The 19653-nt window shown below is 37.1% G+C and overlaps 1 protein-coding gene across 4 annotated transcripts in view; it reads right to left on the reverse strand.

The window, feature by feature from the left end:
- Nucleotides 1-19653, reverse strand: part of ODAD2 (outer dynein arm docking complex subunit 2) — a 179597-nt gene that overhangs the window by 151175 nt on the left and 8769 nt on the right. For all 4 annotated transcript variants that reach the window (XM_045465769.1, XM_045465771.1, XM_045465768.1 and 1 more), the window contains 7 exons: nt 18426-18583; nt 16043-16235; nt 15304-15410; nt 14978-15114; nt 12574-12690; nt 2224-2426; nt 788-886 (listed from right to left, as the gene is read on the reverse strand). In XM_045465769.1, the coding sequence (XP_045321725.1) occupies nt 788-886; nt 2224-2426; nt 12574-12690; nt 14978-15114; nt 15304-15410; nt 16043-16235; nt 18426-18583 (1014 nt within the window). The remainder of the gene's footprint in view (nt 1-787; nt 887-2223; nt 2427-12573; nt 12691-14977; nt 15115-15303; nt 15411-16042; nt 16236-18425; nt 18584-19653) is intronic.

Here is a 19653-nt window from a genome sequence, read left to right on the forward strand (position 1 = left end):
GATACAGAAGAAATCAACAACACCAAATAAACATTATTTATTCCACATTTATGGAACACTCCACCCAACAGCAGCAGGTTACACATTCTTTTAAGCACCCAAAGAACTTATACCAAGATAACCTGACCACACAGAACCTCAACAAATTTAAAAGAATTGAAATTATACAGAGTATGATCACTAACCACAGTGGAATCAAACCAAAACATCAGTAACTGAAACAGAACAGGAGAATCTCCAAGTGCCTGGAAACAAAATAATGCTCTTGGCTCAAAGCAGAGAGTCTCAAAGGAAATTACAACAAAACAAAACAAAACAAACAAACAAAACACAAAAAAACACATTGAACTGAATGAAAATGAAAATACAACATATCAAAAACTTTTGTGCACAGCTCAGAGCTAAAGCAGTGCAGAAAGGACTGCTTTATAGCGTTATAGCCCTATAAACTATATAGCACTAAATCCTTACATTAGTAAAGAGAAGTCTCAGTCAACAATATAAACTTGCATCTAAAGAAACTGGAGAAGGACCTGAGTGGTTCAGGTGATGAAGTGTCCGACTCTTGGTTTGGGCTCAGGTCATCATCTCATGGTTCGTGAGTTCAAGTCCCATGTCGGGTTCTGCACTGACAGTGCGGAGCCTGCTCGGGATCTTCTCTCTCTCTCTCTCTCTCTCTCTCTCTGCTCCTCCCTCGTCAAGCCCCATCTTTCTTTCTCTCTCAAATCAATCAAACAAACAAACAAAGAGGGTGGTGGGAGAACAGCTCATGTTAATAGACACATACCGAACTAACTGCGCTCTTCCGGGTTTAACAGGTGGCCCTGACCTTTCAGGTCTTCTTCTGTGTTTCTCCTCTTGGGGGTCTCTTAGTAGGCTTCTGTACCTAAAAACACATAAACTTTTCAAATTAATTTATGTGGATTAATTGGAAATTAAAAAATAGAAATACATACAAATATTCCATCACTTTTATGCACCCAAGTGATGTTCTCCTAATACAGAAAACGGCTATGAGTTCCAGCCTCATCTGACACCTGAGATGTCCCTTCTGTCTCTCAGGCACAGCCATGTACTTTATGTAGTGGAGGAGCATGTGGTCCAATATGTCTTTCGTGAGGAACAGGTGCTAGGAACAGGCTGCCATCACTGTGGTGGCCCTGCCCTCTGTGCCTTCTACTAAAGTGCCTACTGCCCTGGCTGAAAGCTGCCTCTTTTCTGATCTTCCACACCCAGCACTACAGCAGGGCCCGTATCGGTTTTCCAGGTATTCCCAGGTTGAGCACAGTCCTTGGCACATAGTGAGTTTTCACTAAATTGTTGTTAGGTAATTTCCTGATTGAAAAACGTAAGCACGTGGGCAACGCAGTTTTTTAAAAATTCACCTTCCAGGTAACAGAGCAGCCCATGTATTTGTCATTTTCAGACTCAAATAGTCACAAAGACCAAACACCTCAAAATTGAGAATTAGAGGAGCAAGAGTGTCTCCTCTTTCCACAGGACTCCTTCCGTCTGCTCTCTGGGTTTGTAGGCAAAATGCAATCACCCAGTGGTCCTCAGAATCCCTGCCCAATCAGGTGACATGAAACTTGTAAGCCTATTTGCTAATTTAAAAAGTGCTCTAGGCACTTCTGACTGCTCTGATATTTACATAAGGCTGGTCCTTAATCTGTGCTCTGGCACCTATTTATAGATGGCCCAAAATGGAACTAGTTTTGTATATTTCAGACATTCAACAAACCAGTGTCTACTTTACTTAGGCTTGTTAATATTTACTAGCCTTTCTATAGTATTTACTTAAAGTTCTGTTAATGACAAGACATTATCTCTATCAAGATTTCCCTGATTAACTCCACATAATTTTAGTCATCCTAAATGCTCCTAGCACTTACTTAATCAGGTCCCTACAACTATGTTTACATTGCTCCTGAGATGTCTCCATGTGTTTTCTCATCTTTTTCATGCACTATTTTCCCTGACTTACTGAGTGAATTGTGTTCTTCCCTTCCCTTCCCTTCCGGTGCCCACATGTAAACCCTATTCACATCAAATCCTTCTACTTGGTATATGAAGAGGAGTAGGGAGGGATCCACTTGCATTACGGAGGGAATGTAAATATCTACTCTAGTACTTTCCTGCTATGACATAAACTTATGTGAAAAACTAGGCAAATGTGGTTACTGAGGATGTATCAGAAAACCCATCACGCAAATTTCCACATACTCTTTGAAACCAGCGGTAGCCTTCCAGCTTAAACTTGGCTCTAATCTCTTGGTCATTTGACTCTTCCCAAAATTAATTTGGTTCTTCTCCAGTGTTCTCTTGCCTGAACCAGTAATAGCTTTCTGAACCGGGGCTGCTTCTTCCTTCTCAGGTGGCTCATTAGTTGGTTCTTTCTTTTCCTTTTTGTCGCTGAATCTCTTCTCCTTTATTTAAAAAAATAATAATTTTTATAATGATATCATTTCTGAATTATCTAGTGCTATCTGAAAATTAACACTGGTGGTAACTTCACTAAAGGAAGTCTCGGATGCATCTAACTTGTGTTGCTTAGTGGCACACATTGGATGAGGGCCACTTTGGGACTGAGGTCTCTAACAGAGCTAGGCTGATAGTAATGGATGTTCCTAAACTCACCCCCTGCTGTAGCACACACAGATCCAATAGCTGCATTTGACCTACTCACTCCTCGCCACTGTCAGAAAAATGTAAACTCAAATGCTATAGTGACTGGGACACATCACGTACAAATTGCTGAAACTACAGATAAAGAGAATATCTTGCAGGGAGCCAGAGACAAAAGTCACATGACAGACAGAGGGAGAAACACAACAATTAAAAGAGACCTATCAGAAACAGTGCAAGCCAGAAGAAAAGAGAATGATACCCTTAAAGTCCAAAAAAAAAAAAAAAAAAAAAAAATCCAAGGAACTGCCAAATCAAAATTCTAAACAGAGACAACTGGAGGGGGATTATGACTAATCCATGAAGTTGAAGATAGTACAACAGAAATTACCCAATCTGAATAACAAAGAGAAAATTGATTGGAAACAAAAATGAATAGAGCTTCAAGATCTGTGAGACCAAAACAAAAATTCCAAAATTCATGTCCTCAGAATAACAGAAAAAGAGGAGGAGGAGGGTCAGACTAAAAATGTATTCTAACATGACTTGAATTTTCCCTAAGTTAGAAAAAGACATAAATCTAAGATTCAAAAAGTTGAAAAAACGCTAAACAAAGTCAAGAAAAACTCAAAGAAATCCATGCCAAGACACATAATAATCAAACTTCACAAACTAAAGACAAGGAAATTCTTAACAGCAGTTGAGAGAGAAACAATATTTTACTTATACGAGAAAAACAATTAAAATAATAACAGATTTCTCAAAAGCAACCAGGGAAGACAGAAGGAATTAAAACAACATTTTTTTAAGCACTGAAAGTAAAGAATTGTCAGCCTGATACTATATCCAGGGTAAGTATTCTTTAGAAATGAAGGGGATGTCAAGAAGTTCTTGGGTGAAAGAAACACGAAAACAATTTGTGGATGAAGGAAAAACGAAGAGAATCTGTCATCAACAAATTTACCTTAAAAGGGTAATAAGTTTTTAAACAGAAAGACTGTGATAAAAGAAGAAAACATTGCAATATCAGAAAAGAACAATGGAAAAGAATAAAAGTGTGGGTAAATACAAAAGACGTTCATTCAGCTCTTGAGTTTTCTAAATGAAGTTTGATGGTTGAAACAAAAATGTAACATTGTCTCATATAGTTATCAATGTATGCAGAAGAAATAAAGACAATTATAAATTAGAGAGGGTAAAGGGACTTAAAAGAAAATATGGTTTATTTTTTTTACTAAAGTTGTATTTATTTTTTCAGTCACATCAGTGTAATAGTATTACAGCTTTTATAAGAAGTTTATGTTGAAAGAGAAATGACATATTCTCATAGAGTAAATTTGTAAAGGAAGAATATGTCCACAGCTTTTCTTTTTGTGACATACCAGGAGTTGCAAAGGATTGAGGCATATACAATTATTGTTTGAAGGAGACATGGTTTCTATGTTTCACTCAAACTGCTATGATGTCAAACAATAGATAATTATTAATTATGTATGTATAATATTGTACAATACCCAGAGTAACTCCACACACACACAAAATCTATGCAAAGAGATACACTAAAAACACTGCGGATAAATCAAAATAGAATTCTAAAAAATGTTCAAGTAATCCATAGAAACTGGAAAAAGAAAACAAATGAAAAATAGAAGAACAGAAAACAAAAGTAAACTGGCAAGTGTAAGCCATAACATATCAATATTAAATGTAAATGATCTAAACACATCAGTAGATACACCAATAGAAAGTTTCACAAATTTCTTCTTAAAATGACTCAATTATGGGGCGCCTGAGTGGCTCAGTCGGTTAAGCATCCGACTTCGGCTCAGGTCATGATCTCACGGCCCGTGAGTTCGAGCCCCGCGTCGGGCTCTGTGCTGACAGCTCAGAGCCTGGAGCCCGTTTCAGATTCTGTGTCTCCCTCTCTCTTTGCTCTTCCCCTGTTCATGCTCTGTCTCTCTCTGTCTCAAAAATAAATAAACGTTAAAAAAAAATTTTTTTTAAATGACTCAATTATATGCTATTTAAAAGAAACATCAGGTGGGTCAGTCGGTTAAGTGTCTGACTCTTGGTTTTGGCTCGGGTCATCATCTCCTGGTTTGTGAGTTTGAGCTCCACATGGGACTCTATGCTGACCGTGTGGGGCCTGCTTGGGATTCTCTCTCTCTCCCTCTCTCTGTCCCTCCTGTGCTCTCTTTCTCTCTCAAAATAAATAAATAAAAACTTAAAAAAAAACTCACTTCAAATATAATAATATAAATATAAGTAGCTTGAAAGTAAAAGGAGGGGAAAGATAGAACATGCAAATATTAGTCAAAAGAAAGCAGGAGTGGTATAAAATTATCAGATTAAGTAGACTTCAGAAAAACAACCAAGGAGAGAGAGGGAGAAAACAGCAATCTTAAATGCACATACAGAGTTGCAAATAAAAAAAAAAAAAAAACAGAACTAAAAGAAAAATTAGACAAATCCCCAGTTATAGTTGAAACACTTCAAAACCTCTTTCTTGACAACTGATAGAATATCAACAAGAATATGGAAGAACTTACCACCAAAACCACATGATATAATCCACAAAGTAAAAAGAAAAGAAGAAATAATAAATACCAAAGTAGAAAAAAAATAGAGAAAAATCAATGAAACTAAAAGCTAAGTCTCTGAGGAAACTGAAAATCAATACACCTCTATCCAGACAGATCAAGAAAAAATAAAACACCAATGACCAGTATCAGGAATGAGAGAGATAACAATAGCCATGTATTCTACAGACATTAAAAGATTAATAAAAGAACTTTAAAAAAAATTTAATGCTTATTTATTTTTGAGACAGAGAGAGACAGAGCGCAAGTGGGGAAGGGGCAAAGAGAGAGGGGGAGACACAGAATCTGAAACAGGCTCCAGGCTCCAAGCTGTCAGCACAGAGCCCAACGTGGGGCTTGAACCCACGAACCGTGAGATCATGACCTGAGCCGAAGTCAGACACTTAACCGACTGAGCCACCCAGGCCCCCAATAAAAGAATTACTTTGAACAAGTTTATGCCAATAAATTTGACAACTTAGATGAAATGGAAAAATTCCTATAAAGACAATCTACCGGGGCATGTGGCTGGCTGTTGGTAGAGCATGTGGCTCTTGATCTTGGGGCTGTGAGTTCAAGCCCTGCACTGGGGGTAGAGATTACTCAAAATAAAAATAAAATGGTTAAACTATATAGCAAAGGTTATGTATACTTCACACCAGTGGAAAATTTTTTTAAATAAAATAAAGACAATCTACCAAAGCTCCCTCAAAAAGAAATAGATAACCTGCATAGCCCTATGACTATTAAAGACATTGAATCTCTTTTTGAAAAACTTACCTTACATAGAACACTCCAGACCCTGATGGCTTCGGTACCAAATATTTAAAAAATAATAACAATTCTACACAAACTCTTACAGAAATTGCAGAGGAGATAAAACTTCCAAACTCATTCTATAAGGCCAGTATCACTTTGATAACCAAAACCAAAGGTATTAAAGAAAATGACACACCAACAACCTTTATAAATATAGATGTGAAACTTAAAATCTTAGCAAGTTAGATCCAATCATATATAAATAGAGACACTACATCCTGAACAACCTACATTCCAGAAATGTAAGGTTAGTTTATTTTTTGAAAACTCATATCAATGTAATTTACATTAACTAAAAAAAGAAAAAAAACCATGATTATCTCAAAAGGTAATCATTTGATAAAATCCAACATCTATTCCTAATAAAATTTCTTAACAATTTGAAATAGAAGGGAACTTCTTCAACCTTATAAATTTAATATGTAGAAAAGCTACAGCTAACATTATACGTAGTAGCAACTGAAAGCTTTCCCTTTACCACTAGGAACAAAAGACCTTTTCTACATAATTCTATATTGGAGGCTCCAGCTAGGGCATTAAGGAAAGAAAAAAAGGCACTGAGATTGGAAAGGAAGAGGCGGAATGATCTTTATATACAGATCATATGATCCTCTATAGAAACTCCCCGCAATCTACAAACCAGACACTAGAACTAATAAGTGTTTCAGAATATAAAATCAATATATAAAAACCAAGTGTATTTTGAGTGGCAACATATAATCACAAATTGAAAATTTAAAACTACCATTAACCATAGCCCTTGTGAAATAAAAACTCAATGAGTAAGTGTGAAGATCTAATTGGCTTTATTAACGGATTCATGAATCCAGCAGCATCCCATCTGGTAATTAGAGAGATGCTCCACTGAAGTAAACAAAAGAAAAGTTTTTAAAGGCTGAAAGAACATTTTAAAAAAGGGACTTGACTATCAAGGAATATATTGTTTAGGCAAGGTTGCCCTCTTAAGAGGAGAAGAAGGGGTAAATCAGTAAATTTCCTGGTATTGGCCAGGAAATTCCAGTTGACTGGTTGCAGGGTACATTCCTGGTTGGTTGAAATTGTAGTTATTTAGGTATAAATACTATAATAATAGTAACACATAATTTTAGGATATATAATAATATATCTGTTAGGTGGTTGACTTGGCCTAAGTGATGCCACTTCGGGCATGTGGTTTTCTTTTGTAACACCCCCAAAATATGAAATGCTTACAGGTAGGTTTCACAAGAGATGTGTAAGGACTATGCACTGAAAGTTACAAAATATTGCTGAGAAAAATTAAAGAAGCTCTAACTAAATGGAGAGACATACTATATTCATGGACTGGAAACTTCAATATTGTTAAGACATCAGCTCTTTCGAAAGTGATCTACAGATTTATCACAATCTCAACCATAATTCTTTCAGTGTTTTTATGAAGAATTCAACAAGCTGATCCTAACATTCCAACGGACTTGGAAAAGATGTAAAATAGCCACACAAGTTTGAAAAAGAGCAACATTGGAAGATTTACACTACCTGACTTCAAGACTTACTATAAAGCTACAGTGATCAACACAGTTTAGTACTTGTATAAAAACAGACAAACAGATCAGTGGAACAAAAATACGCTCACACAAATGGACAACTGAATTTTGATAAAGATATAAAGGTAATTCAATGGAGAAAGGATGTTTTTTTTTTCAACAAATGGTGCTGAAACAACTAGATATTTACATTCAAAAGAAAAAAAGGACTTTGATCCGCACCTCATATCATGTACAAGAAGTAAATTACAAAGGCCTGAATGTAAAACCTAACATTTGAATACTTCTAGAAAGGAAACATTGGAAAAAATTTTTGTGACACTGGGTTTGGCAAAGCTTTATCAGATACAACACTATGAAGAAAAAATTAACAAGTTAAACTTCATAAAAATTGAGGACATTTGCTCTTTAGAAGCAATGGTTGGAGAATGAAATAAGCCATGGACCCGGAGGAAATATTTACAAGTCATATATCTGATAGAATATGCAAGCCAAGAATATATATAAAGATCTCTCACAACTGAGTAAGAAATCAAACAACCCAATAAAAAACTGGGCAAAAAAATCTGAATAGACACCTCATCACATATGATAGATAGATGAATGGCAAATAAGCATATGAAAGAATGCATTCAAGAAACGTAAATGAAAACTCAGGGAGATACCAGTACACGCACCTATTAGAATGTCTAAAATTAGAGGTTTGACCATACCTATTTTTTTTTTTTTTTTGAGAAAAAGAGAGAGAGAGAGAGAGAGAGACAGAGGACACATGTGAGCCAGGGTGGGGCAGAAGGAGAGAGAGAATCTCTCTTTTTTTAGAGAGCCTGACACAGGGCTCCATCTCATGACCCTGAGAGCAACCTGAGCTGAAATCAAGACTTGGACATTTAACCAAGTGAGCCATCCAGGTGCCCGTGACCAATTATTGACAAATAAGCAGAAGAACTGGAACTCTCCATACACTGCTGGTGTGTATGTAAAATATTACAACCACTTTGGAAAGCAATTTACAAATTGTTTAAAAAGTTAAACATACAACTACCGTTTGATCTTGCTGTTTAATTCCCACATTTTCCAAGAGAAATGAAAGCATATGATCTGTACAGATAAGCGCCTGAAAACAAAATGTTAAAAATATGAGAGTTTAAATTGTAAAGACATGCACAATGTTTTGAAGATAAAGTAAAAGTATATTTACAGAAAGTGGGTGACAGAAAATAAAATCAGAGGATCTCAGAGTCCCAACAAACAACTAGTAAGTTTCAAAAAGAGAGCAAAGAGAACAGAGAGGAAGGAATGATTAAAGATGTGATACGAAAAAAGTATTTTTCTAGTTCTGAAGGACATATGTCACCATTAATGAAAAACAAACAACACCAGCACCAACCATATCATCATGAAAATTACAGAACATCAGGAATAAGAAAAGATTCTAAAGGCTTTGATAGATGGAAAAGGCCAAAACAGGCCACATAGGAAAAATTGCCTTAAAAATTCTAAGTAAAAATTATTTTTGAACTATCATTACAGAAACAATAACTGACAAAAATAAAGATATTTTCACACACTAACCCTCAATTTTTTCCCTGTAATGTGCCTGTTTTGCTTAGGAAGCTCCACCAAAATGATGAGGTACACCAACAAAAGGAAAACTAAAGGGAAGGGAACTTCTTCAACACAATAAAGGCCACCTATGAAAAGCTCACAGCTAACATCACATTCAATGGCAAAAGCCTAAAAGCCTAAAAGCCTTTCCCCTAATACCGGGAATAAGGCAAGGAGGTACCTTTCACTGCTTCTATTCGACACAGTTCTAAAAGGTCTAGCTATAGTAATGAGGCAAGAAAAAGAAATTACATCCAAATTGAAAAGGAAGAAGTAAAACTCTCTCTGCAGATGACATGATCATATATGTAGAAAGACCAAAAGATTTTTTTTTAAACTGAATTAATGGGGGCTCCTGGGTGGCTCAGTTGGTTGAGCGACCGACTTCAGCTCAGGTCATGATCTTGCAGTTTGTGAGTTCGAGCCCTGCGTAGGGCCCTGTGCTGACAGCTCGGAGCCTGGAGTCTCCCCCTCTCTCTGACCCTCCCCTATTCATGCTGTCTGTCTATCTGTCTGTCTCTCTCTCTCTCTCAATAATAAACGTTAAAAAATTTAAAAAAACTGAATTAATAAATGAATTCAGTAAAGTTGTAGGATTTGATTTTGAAATTCATATTCAAAAGTCAGAACTGATTTCAACCCTCAAAAATCAGTTCTAGTGGGGTATCTAGATGGCTCAGTCGGTTAAGCATCCAACTCTCGATTTTGGCTCAGGTTATGATCTCACAGTTGTGAGATCAACCCTGCATCATGCTCCATGCTGGGCATGCAGCCTGCCTAAGATTTTCTCTCTCCCTCTGCCCCTCTCCACCCTGTGCACATGCCTGCGCATTCTATGAAAAAAATCAGTTCTATTTCTCTATACTAGCAGGGAACAATCAAAAAGGAAATTAAGGAAACAATATCATTTATAACAGCATCAGGAAAGAATAAAATGCTCAGAAAAATTTAACAAAGAAGACAAAGACTTGACCCTGAAAAATATAAAACACTCCTGAAAAAAAATTAAAGGAGATAAAAACAAATGGAAAAACACTTGTGTCCATTGATTGGAAGAATTAATATTAAGATGACAATGCTATACAGAGCAATCTATAAATTCAATACAATCCCTTCGAAATCCCAATGCTATTTTTTTTTGCAGAAATGGTAAAACCAAACCTAAAATTCAGATAAAAAGTCAAGGGAGCCCAAACAGCTAAAATAGTTTTGAAAAGCAAGAACAAAGTTTGAGGACTCATTACTTCTCAATTTCAAAACTACTACAAAGATTTAGTAATCAAAATAGTATAGAACTTCTATAAGGATAAACAAGATAGAATAGAATTGAGAATCCAAAAATAAACGCCTACATCTATGGTAAATTGATCTTCAAAAGGATACCAAGCCCATTCAGTGGGGGAAAGAACAATGTCTTCCTCAGATAATGATAGGAATCCACACGCCAAAGAATAAAATTGCATCCTTATCTTACTTACACCATATACAAAACTTTACTCAAAATGAACCAAAGACCTAAATTTAAAAGCTAAAACCATGAAATTCCTAGAAGAAAAGAGGGGCATATCTTCATGACCTTGAATTTGGCAATGGTTTCCTAAGTACAATACCAAAAATACAGGCAACAAAAATGTATTCGTTGGACTTTATCAAAATTAAAAATGTTTGTGTATCAAAGGATACTGTCAAGATGAATGAAAAGACGGCCCACAGAATGGGGGAAAATATTTGCAAATATTAGATCTGATAAGGGGTTAATATCCACAATATATAATGAATTCCTACAACTCACCAACAAAACAAAACATTTTTTTAATGGACAAAGGAACTGAATAGACATTTCTTAAAAAAAAAAAAAGATACACAAATGGCCAATAATCACATGAAAATATGCTCAACGTCACTCATCACTAGGGAAATGCAAATCAAAACCACAAGGAAATACCACACTTCATAATTAGGTTGTCTACAATAAATGCACATACAAACCCACACACAGAAAATAGTAAGTATTGGTGAGAATGTGGAGAAACCAGAATCCTTGCACATTGCAGGTAAAAACATAAAATGGTTCAGTCTAGGTGGAAACAGTTTGGCAGTTCCTCTAAAAGTTAAGACATAGAATTACCATATGACCCAGAAATTTCACTCCTAGGTATATACTCTCCAAAACTGAAATAGGGACTCAGATACTTGCACACCAGTATTTATAGCATTGTTCACAATAGTCAAGAAAGTGGAAACAACCCAAGTGTCCATCAACAGATGAATGAATGAATAAATTGTGGCATAATATACAAATGGAGTATTATTCGGTCATAGAAAGGAATGAAGTTCTGGCAAAGGCTACAGCATGGGTGGACCTTGAAAACATTATGCTGAATGAAATAAGCCAAATACCAAAGGACAAATATTGTGTGGTTCCATTTATCTGAAATATCTAGAAAAGGCCAATGTCTAGGAACAGAAAGTAGAGAGGTTACTAGGAGCTGGGGGAGGCAAAAGGGGAAGTTACTACATAAAGGGAACAGAGTTTTAGTCTGAGATGATGAAAAAGATTTGGAAGTAGACAGTAGTAATGGTTGCACATTAGGAATGTAATTAACACCACTCAGTGATACCACTCAAGTGGTGAAAATGGCAAATTTTATGCTTTGTATAGTTATTTTACGACAATAACAACAAAGGAAAAACTGGAGTCCAGGAAAACAGGTGCTCAAACACCAGGCAATAAAAAGCCTTTGCAGGATGATGACAAAGAGAAGTTTCGGGACAAGAGTAGCAGCAGTGCAGTAAGAAAACAGTCCTCCGGAAGTGGCAGGGTCAGAAGGGAAACAATGGGCCCGATAAGTCATCTCTTGTGGGATTTGTGGAATTGACCTCTTGGGAATCAGCCTGGAGTTTAAGAGTGTTTCATTAGTATTTCTTGCATATTGTTTCTTGCCTACATCAGCTTCAATCAAGATTTTACTTCATAAAATAACTCTATTAACTGATTTCTTTGTGCAACACTATTTCAAAAACCACGAAAGACACAAAAGAAGCACAGGACTTATGCATATGCAGGTGACACTTATTAAGGCAATCCAATTCTGTAGTAATCATGGGATGTTGAGAAAGGATAAAAATAATCAAAACATCTGGGCTTCGTTAACAGGGCTGACTCCTTTGTTCTTAGTGTTATTAATTCAAAAGGGAAGATGAAGAGTGCTATTTAGAAAGCGATCTGAAATATTTTACACCTATTACCTGAATCAGAAACTTTCTCAAAGTACTACACTTATTTCGTATTTTATGTTATACTGTGAAAAACACTGAAAATAGAAGCAAAGTCCAAATATAGGCAGAATTACTCTCATTAGAAAGTTGAGTCAAGTAACACTATGCTATGAAATTTTAAGAGTCTATAAACTTACCTGTTTAGACATATTTTCTGAAAATTTTGCTGATTTTTCTTTTAAAAATGTGACAAGGTCTTTATAAATTTCACCTTTTCTCTCATAATTAATTTCCCCCTCATTGTCTGTCTTGCCCTTTGGGAGAAAAAGTTTGATGCTGTTATTAATGTAATAGCAACTGAGCCTGATCAATACATCACAACCCAAGCCCACATATCGTTTTCCTCTCTAAAGGACCCATGTGGTAGTCTTTATACATAAGAAATATAGGCAAAATCTTTCTCACAGTTATCCATCCATTCATTCATTCATTCACTCATTCAGCATGCTTTTACTGACTACCTCCTACATGCATGTAGGGCACTCTGCTGGTCAGCAAAGAATCAAAGTTTCTTTCCCTCTGTACCTCTCAAATGTAAAAAAGCAGTATGACTTCAAGAGCCTCTGGCGAAGTCATAAAAGGCCCCAAGATTAGAATGTCAGCACAGAAAAGCTTGTTTCTATTTGTCACACCCTTGCTCTTGTTCTGTGTGACACGGTTGCTATAGGCTTATATTTTCTAGAATTCTAATCCCTATGTATCAGTCCATCCCTCCACTCTTTGTCTCTGTACCTCTTTCTTTTTGTGTCTTTCCTTTGATCATTTCCCTTTTTTTGCCTACCCTAATAGAAAAGATTTGGTTCTCCCTTAACCAAACGTATACATAAAAAACTGTAGTGTGTTATATATCCGTAAACATCATGCATATACATATAACTCTTGTGTGTTATGCATTTTTCTTTAATTACTGAATAGTTTCATGTTCCTTATCTTTCATTTTTTTAATAGACAGGAACACTTAGATTTCCATATCAAATAAAGTTGTATGTAGGTCAACAGCCTTTGCTAGAAACCAAGTCTCCTTGCCCCACTCTAGAAAGTCAAAGAAAATCATTCCTTTTGTTACCTCTTATTGTCTAATTGGAAATTTCACTTAAAGTATCAAGACGAACCAAAAGTACAATCATGTTTAGGCTGTCTCCCTCCTCTGTGCAGACATAAGCTAAGCATCATGCTGAGAAAAAAAGCACGAACAAGGCACATCAGGACAGATGCCTGCCGGTAATCAAGAAAGCGGCACCGAAACGTTGACACCGATCCAAACCAAGAGGTAGCAAATCTCCAAACAGTCCCCTCCGACGGCTGGGTCCCCGTTACAGATTTGGATTCTCCCTGCAGACTTTGCCTGTGAGGCCCCAAATTACACCACAAAGAAGAAAGTTGACCTCAGTGAACAGGTAGAAGACTAAACGTTTTTTAATCTAGAGGCTTTGGAAGGCCATCTCTCTGCTTAGTGATGCTCAGGGCTTTGGAATCTGCAACACTGTGTTTTTCCTTTGCCAGCTTAGGTCAGCGTCAGTCAGCAGGAAGTGACAGGAACACTGACAAGCTGGAGGGAGGAAGGGACATACTCCCTCTTCCTCGTCTGCTGTCCCTGTTAGAGTTACCCCAGCAACAGCCCTTCACCCCTGGCAGCAGCAGTCGCTCCCAGTAGGAACAATTAATTCTAGTTCCCAGGGTTGTCCCCTGTACTCTTGGAACCAGGCTCATTACGACCCCTCAGAAATACTATTATAAACCAACCAGGGTTCCACCTCCAAAGGTCTGGGTCTCAGCTCTGCCAGTTCTGCAAACATCCTCTGCTGAGCTCCCAAGGTACCAACACTAACTGGGCAATGCACTCCTCAGAGGTCTGGATGCCAGTTTCAGGAAGACCACCTGAGCTCAGAGGGGGCCAGCTTCTCCTGGAACTGACCAGTCCTCAGAGTTGCGGGTCCCAGTTCTGTGCGGTCCCCCTTCTGAACTCCTAACACACCATTGCCAATGTAAGCGGGGTCCACTCTTCACAGGTCTAAATCTCAGCTTTGGAAGGTCCATCTTCTGAGATCCTAAGCCACCAGCCCAGCCCAGCAGTTGGCACCTCACCAGACATGTAGGTCCCAGCTTCATGGGGTACTTCCTCCAAGCTCCCACATTTTAGTGCCTCCCTTCCCTTTGTCCTCTCAACTCTTAGGGTAAAAGCTGTAGTTATTGCTTCTGTGTTACTTCCTTGCTCCTTTTCTGCCTCTTCTTTTCCCTAATACTTGTATAATTAATCAGGGAACTGATTAAGGAGGTTTTTGTTGTATAAAGTGGCACGGGCCCCTTTGGAGATCATTTCGTAGGAGATTGACTTAATGATCTGCAATGGGGAACACTGGGGCTAATTCTGAGGCAATTCTGGATTTGCCTGGCAAACTCATAGCAAGGGGATCTGCTTCAATCCCACAGAGCAGTATCGCATTTTCTGTGGTCATCAGGATTCAATCCTGGACACATGCCTGCGTTTACAGAGACTGAACTAAGCACCAAAACCAACAGAGTTCTTAAAAAATTACTTACACCATTTAAAAATACTCCTTCTGCACTACAAGTAATACACAGAGTTTCAACATCGTGTGGTTTCACCAGCACGTAACAAATTTCTCCATGAATTTGTCTCCAAGGTGGGGCTCTACATCCATTTGAAAATTCATAATCTGAAACCAATTAATAAGTTTCAGTCAATTAAAAGGAGCTCCTAAAAATAAAATATGTTGGCTTTAAAAAAATAAATATGATTAAAGTTTTAAGTTTTCATCTTTTCAAATATTCAATCCTAAGGTCGCTATTGAAGCATTTGGAAATAATTATATTTAACACAAAATGAAACTGAGAATAATATAAACCTGAGGTATAGCTGATAGATTCCAAGACAGTTTGTTCTCCTTTTCCTGAGAAATTTTTCAGCATTTCTATATCGTTCTTAACACTTGTGGGATTTAAACTTATTTCTCTGAAATAAATGGTAAGAAATTCATTTTGACACTTTAAAAGAGAACCTGCAGAAAGCACATGAAAACATTCCATTTTAGCGGGGGGGGGGATATTGTTTTTTATAGTTAAAATTGTGGTTAAATTACACAACAACAAAAATACTGCAGTTAATTTTAGCCATGTTGTAATCTGACAACACTGTCAAAACATCAGAGAATCAGTGACTCACGTTTAATGCAGCATTAAATGTACTCATTTAAATATTCACTTCGTTTCTTAGTGATAACACTATAATACTAGGAAAAAAACTAGAAAAATGAACAAGTTTTTAATCTTACAAACTCTACATGATATTTGCATTATCATTCAATAATTTACCTAACAGCCTGAAGAGACTGAAAATAATAAGGTCGCTTCATGTCCTCAGAATTAGGCGAAACCCCACGGAAGACTTTAGCAATGCTGACTGCCAACTTTTAACTTTTAGTTTTAGAAATATTCATGCGATAAACTACAATCTTAATCCAATAAAATTTCACACGAAATCAATGGCAATAACGTCTATATTTTTTGTGTGTTTATGAAAAACCTCCGAAAGCACTTTTTGTAACTAATTTTTAGAGGTTTCTTTTTTTTTTTTTAAAGACTCACAGTGAAATATGTTTTAGAGAATGATTCAGGAGGTGCAGATCCAGTTGGCTGAGCAGCCTGGCGATCTTCATCTTAATCTCATTTTCAGAATCTTCACCTTTGGTAACTTTATCAAGGATGTTTACCGTGGATGTGTCTTCTTTCATTGTATTATAATCTAAACCCAGGATTTTTGCTACAGGATCTCTGTTAGCTGACCAAAAAATAAACAAAAATGATCCTCTTGTCTTCTGTTACAAGAAACATAGGCTAACAAATCCTTTGAAGCCCACCCAAATGTGTTTCTTTCATTAAGCTTTCTCTGATGGACTCCATTTGAATTGATCTCTACTTCTCAGATTCTACTATAGTAGGAATTCTCTTGCACTCGTTGGGATGTCCTGCCTTGTATTGTAACATCATTAGTTACGTCACCTCTCTAATAAGACAAAGACCAAGACCTTCTTTTCTTTTTTTTGTTGACTGTGGGGCATTGTCCAGCATGGGCATTCAATTAATATACTCAGAATTGATTTGATGATAGGGAAATACTGGTCTCCTTAGAAGAATCATCACTAGAACTGTGTGTCTATGTGTGTGTGTGTGTGTGTGTGTGTGTGTGCGTACGTGCACCAGTGCATTCACAAATGCTTTCTTTCCAAGAGAGTGTGTTTCTCTTAGTCTACAGATCCACTGCCCGTCTTCTCCACCTGTTCAAACTGCTCATATTTTCAATGCCTTTTGATGTTAGAGTTGGAAAAACACTGGCCAGTACTTATGCACATACCAAAGTTACAGTGAAAACCTGAAACACCAATGCACGATCAAGGCTGACACAGGTGTGAAAGTTGAACTTAGAGATGCTGAAAACAGGATTTGGGAAAAGCCAAAGAACCATGTAGTTGCAAACAAGGAAGAAAGTGGCAAAGCCTTATCTGGAAAGGAGGAATTCAAGTAAGATGAAGTATGGATGCATTTGGACAGGGAGGGGAAAAGGCCTACGGAACTAGTTCAGAAAGCTCGACCCGACTGAAATGAAGAGACCACAGGGATCACACGAACTCTGCAACAGGAAGGAGACTAGGGCACCAGAAAATAGCAGAAAAGGCTTAGGACCTCTTAGAAAAGACCACATCAGGGGAGGGGCAGGGGAAGGAGATCTAGGAATCATCCACCGATTGAGCATCTCAACTTATCACCAGTATGGTGGTCATTTCATAAAGACTCATGAAAAAAAGGTACTAGATGAATTCTGCGGAAAGACACAAACCTGATCCCCAAATTGCTGTGCACCATGGAATTTGGACCCAAAACTAAGGGTTGTATCTAGAACTCCCACGGAAAGGACAAAATGCAGCAAAAGATTCATATGTAGCCAAACTAGATATATAGCAGCCAGTCTATGTATTATGTTCATATATTAAGTTGAATTTAATGCTATTAATGACCTTCCTGAATTCAGCTTTACTCTCAAGATTTTATTCCTCTTCAGCGGAGTAGTTTGATGTATAGATAGCCTAATAAAGAAGAGTAGGCAAGAGATAAAAAAGAGGCTGCTGCCCTGAGGTTCGTATCTTAAAGAAATTTTTTTTTTTTTTAAAAAAAAGATCATCTTCCTACCTCACAGCAGTAGACACAGCAAAGAACGACAAGAGGCAGAACCCAGGCACCTTATGCTTAGGACCTTCTAGTCACACGATTCCAAAGAAGCAAACCATGTATACGCATCTTTATCTACTGTTAGATATTTGTCTACTCATGAGAAAAATCTGGAGTACAATTATGGCAGGCAATTGATCGCATTCTTTTAGCATGTTAGACGATTAGACAAGGATGAAAATCTTCATCCGTAATGGAGAGGAAAAATATTTCCCATCGAATGAATGTAACTATTCACACAAGGCCATGCAGCTCACAATGGAGTAGGGCTGAGACCAATGGACAGTGAGATTATTATGAGCCAATTCTGCTAAAAGAAGAGTCTACATTCATTTTAAGGGAAACAAATCATCATCCATCACAGCAGTACTGAGAGTAGAGTGTGGATTCCGGTGCTGGCCCTTCTAATCCGTCTTCTCTCCTGTGTGGGCCTCAAAGGCTAGAGTCCTCTGGTCTTTACAGAAGCTAGGAAGCCTGTCTTTAAACCACACATGAAAATTAGAAGAAGGTTTCTGGTGGTAAATAAAGTATTAAGGCCTTTCATTTTAAAGTAGAAATTTGATATGAGCATTAACATTCAGCCAAGAAAAAATAATGACTTTTTTATGAAGTTGAACACAGGAATTTTTTTACCTTTTAGGTTACAGAACTTTGTCCAGGAGACTGTAACAAATGATCCCCTCCCGACCACCACCGAGGTTATGTTTTTAAAAGTTCAAATCATAGACTGGAGTATAAATATCACCTTCAACACACGCCTGTGCTTCCTTCAGCTTTGTATCTTTGGCAAGAAGTAAAAAACGTGACAGCTGCCCAAAGTTCCTGATTTTAATGTGAGGTACAGAGAGAAACAGCAAAGGCTGTCCATTTTCATCCACTTCTTCTGATTTGACTGTTGTTTCACTATAACACGAAAACAAAAAAGAAAACTTAAGGTTACCTGGATGCTAGTGAAGTTAAGTGGAAGACATTTTGATGAACTATTCCTATGTCTCATTATAAAACACAGAATATAAATGCTGCGTGTTAGAAGCTCATCTCCTTTCCTACTTTGTACACACTCAGACCCTTAAATTCTCAGCCTTATTAGCAACCATAGTGAGCAACACAATAGATCCAGGAAAAAAATGGTAAGCAATTTCTTGGATACCTTCATGAACTCATGGTTTTTGTTTTTGTTTTTCTAACAATGTGTCAGACATATTTAAAAAAAATCACTGGTTCTACAGGACCATTCATGTTTTGGGGATTTCTAATGTTATACTATTTATAAAATTTACACCACAGTAATTAGTGGTTAGACGTTTTCTTGGCTACTCTGTGTTTCTGAACAAAAAACTATGAAAAAAAGACAAACTAGATCCCATCTGTGGATTCCTTTCCCACTCCAAACCCCCTAATTTGGTTTACTTTTGGATAATAAGCAGTTTTTCTAAATGGACTTTTCCTGATCAGAAATTACTGGGTCTCCTAGATTTGTGTTTCTGTCCATTTTAATTATTTTTTAGGTTGGCATTTAAAAAATATTAAGATATTTTTGTGGCAGTGATATTTCTGTAGATTTCTACCACTTACAACATTAACTAAACTGCCTAGGTTTTTATTATATACTGATATCCCTGGTAAAGCTGCTTTCATCTTAGGACCTGATCTAACATATTTTAAATTGGAATGCAGATAAACAGATGTGAAATGTTGCCAGTTCATTAGAAAAAGTAAACCCGAAAGACTCAGATTACCTGCCACTACAGCACTATTTCATTAGGAAATAAACAAGAGGACAGAAACTATAGGGAGCAGAACAGTGGCACCCCACAGATGTCTACATCCTAATCCTGAAACCCATAAATGTGTTATCTTACATGGCAAAGGAGAACTTTGCAGATGGGTAAAGTTAAGGATCTTGAGATGGGAAGACTATTCTGGAATATGCAGGAGGGTCAAGTCAGAGAAGCCGATGTGACATGGAAACA

Source organism: Leopardus geoffroyi, chromosome B4 (assembly GCF_018350155.1).
Source record: "Leopardus geoffroyi isolate Oge1 chromosome B4, O.geoffroyi_Oge1_pat1.0, whole genome shotgun sequence".
NCBI lineage: Eukaryota > Metazoa > Chordata > Mammalia > Carnivora > Felidae > Leopardus > Leopardus geoffroyi.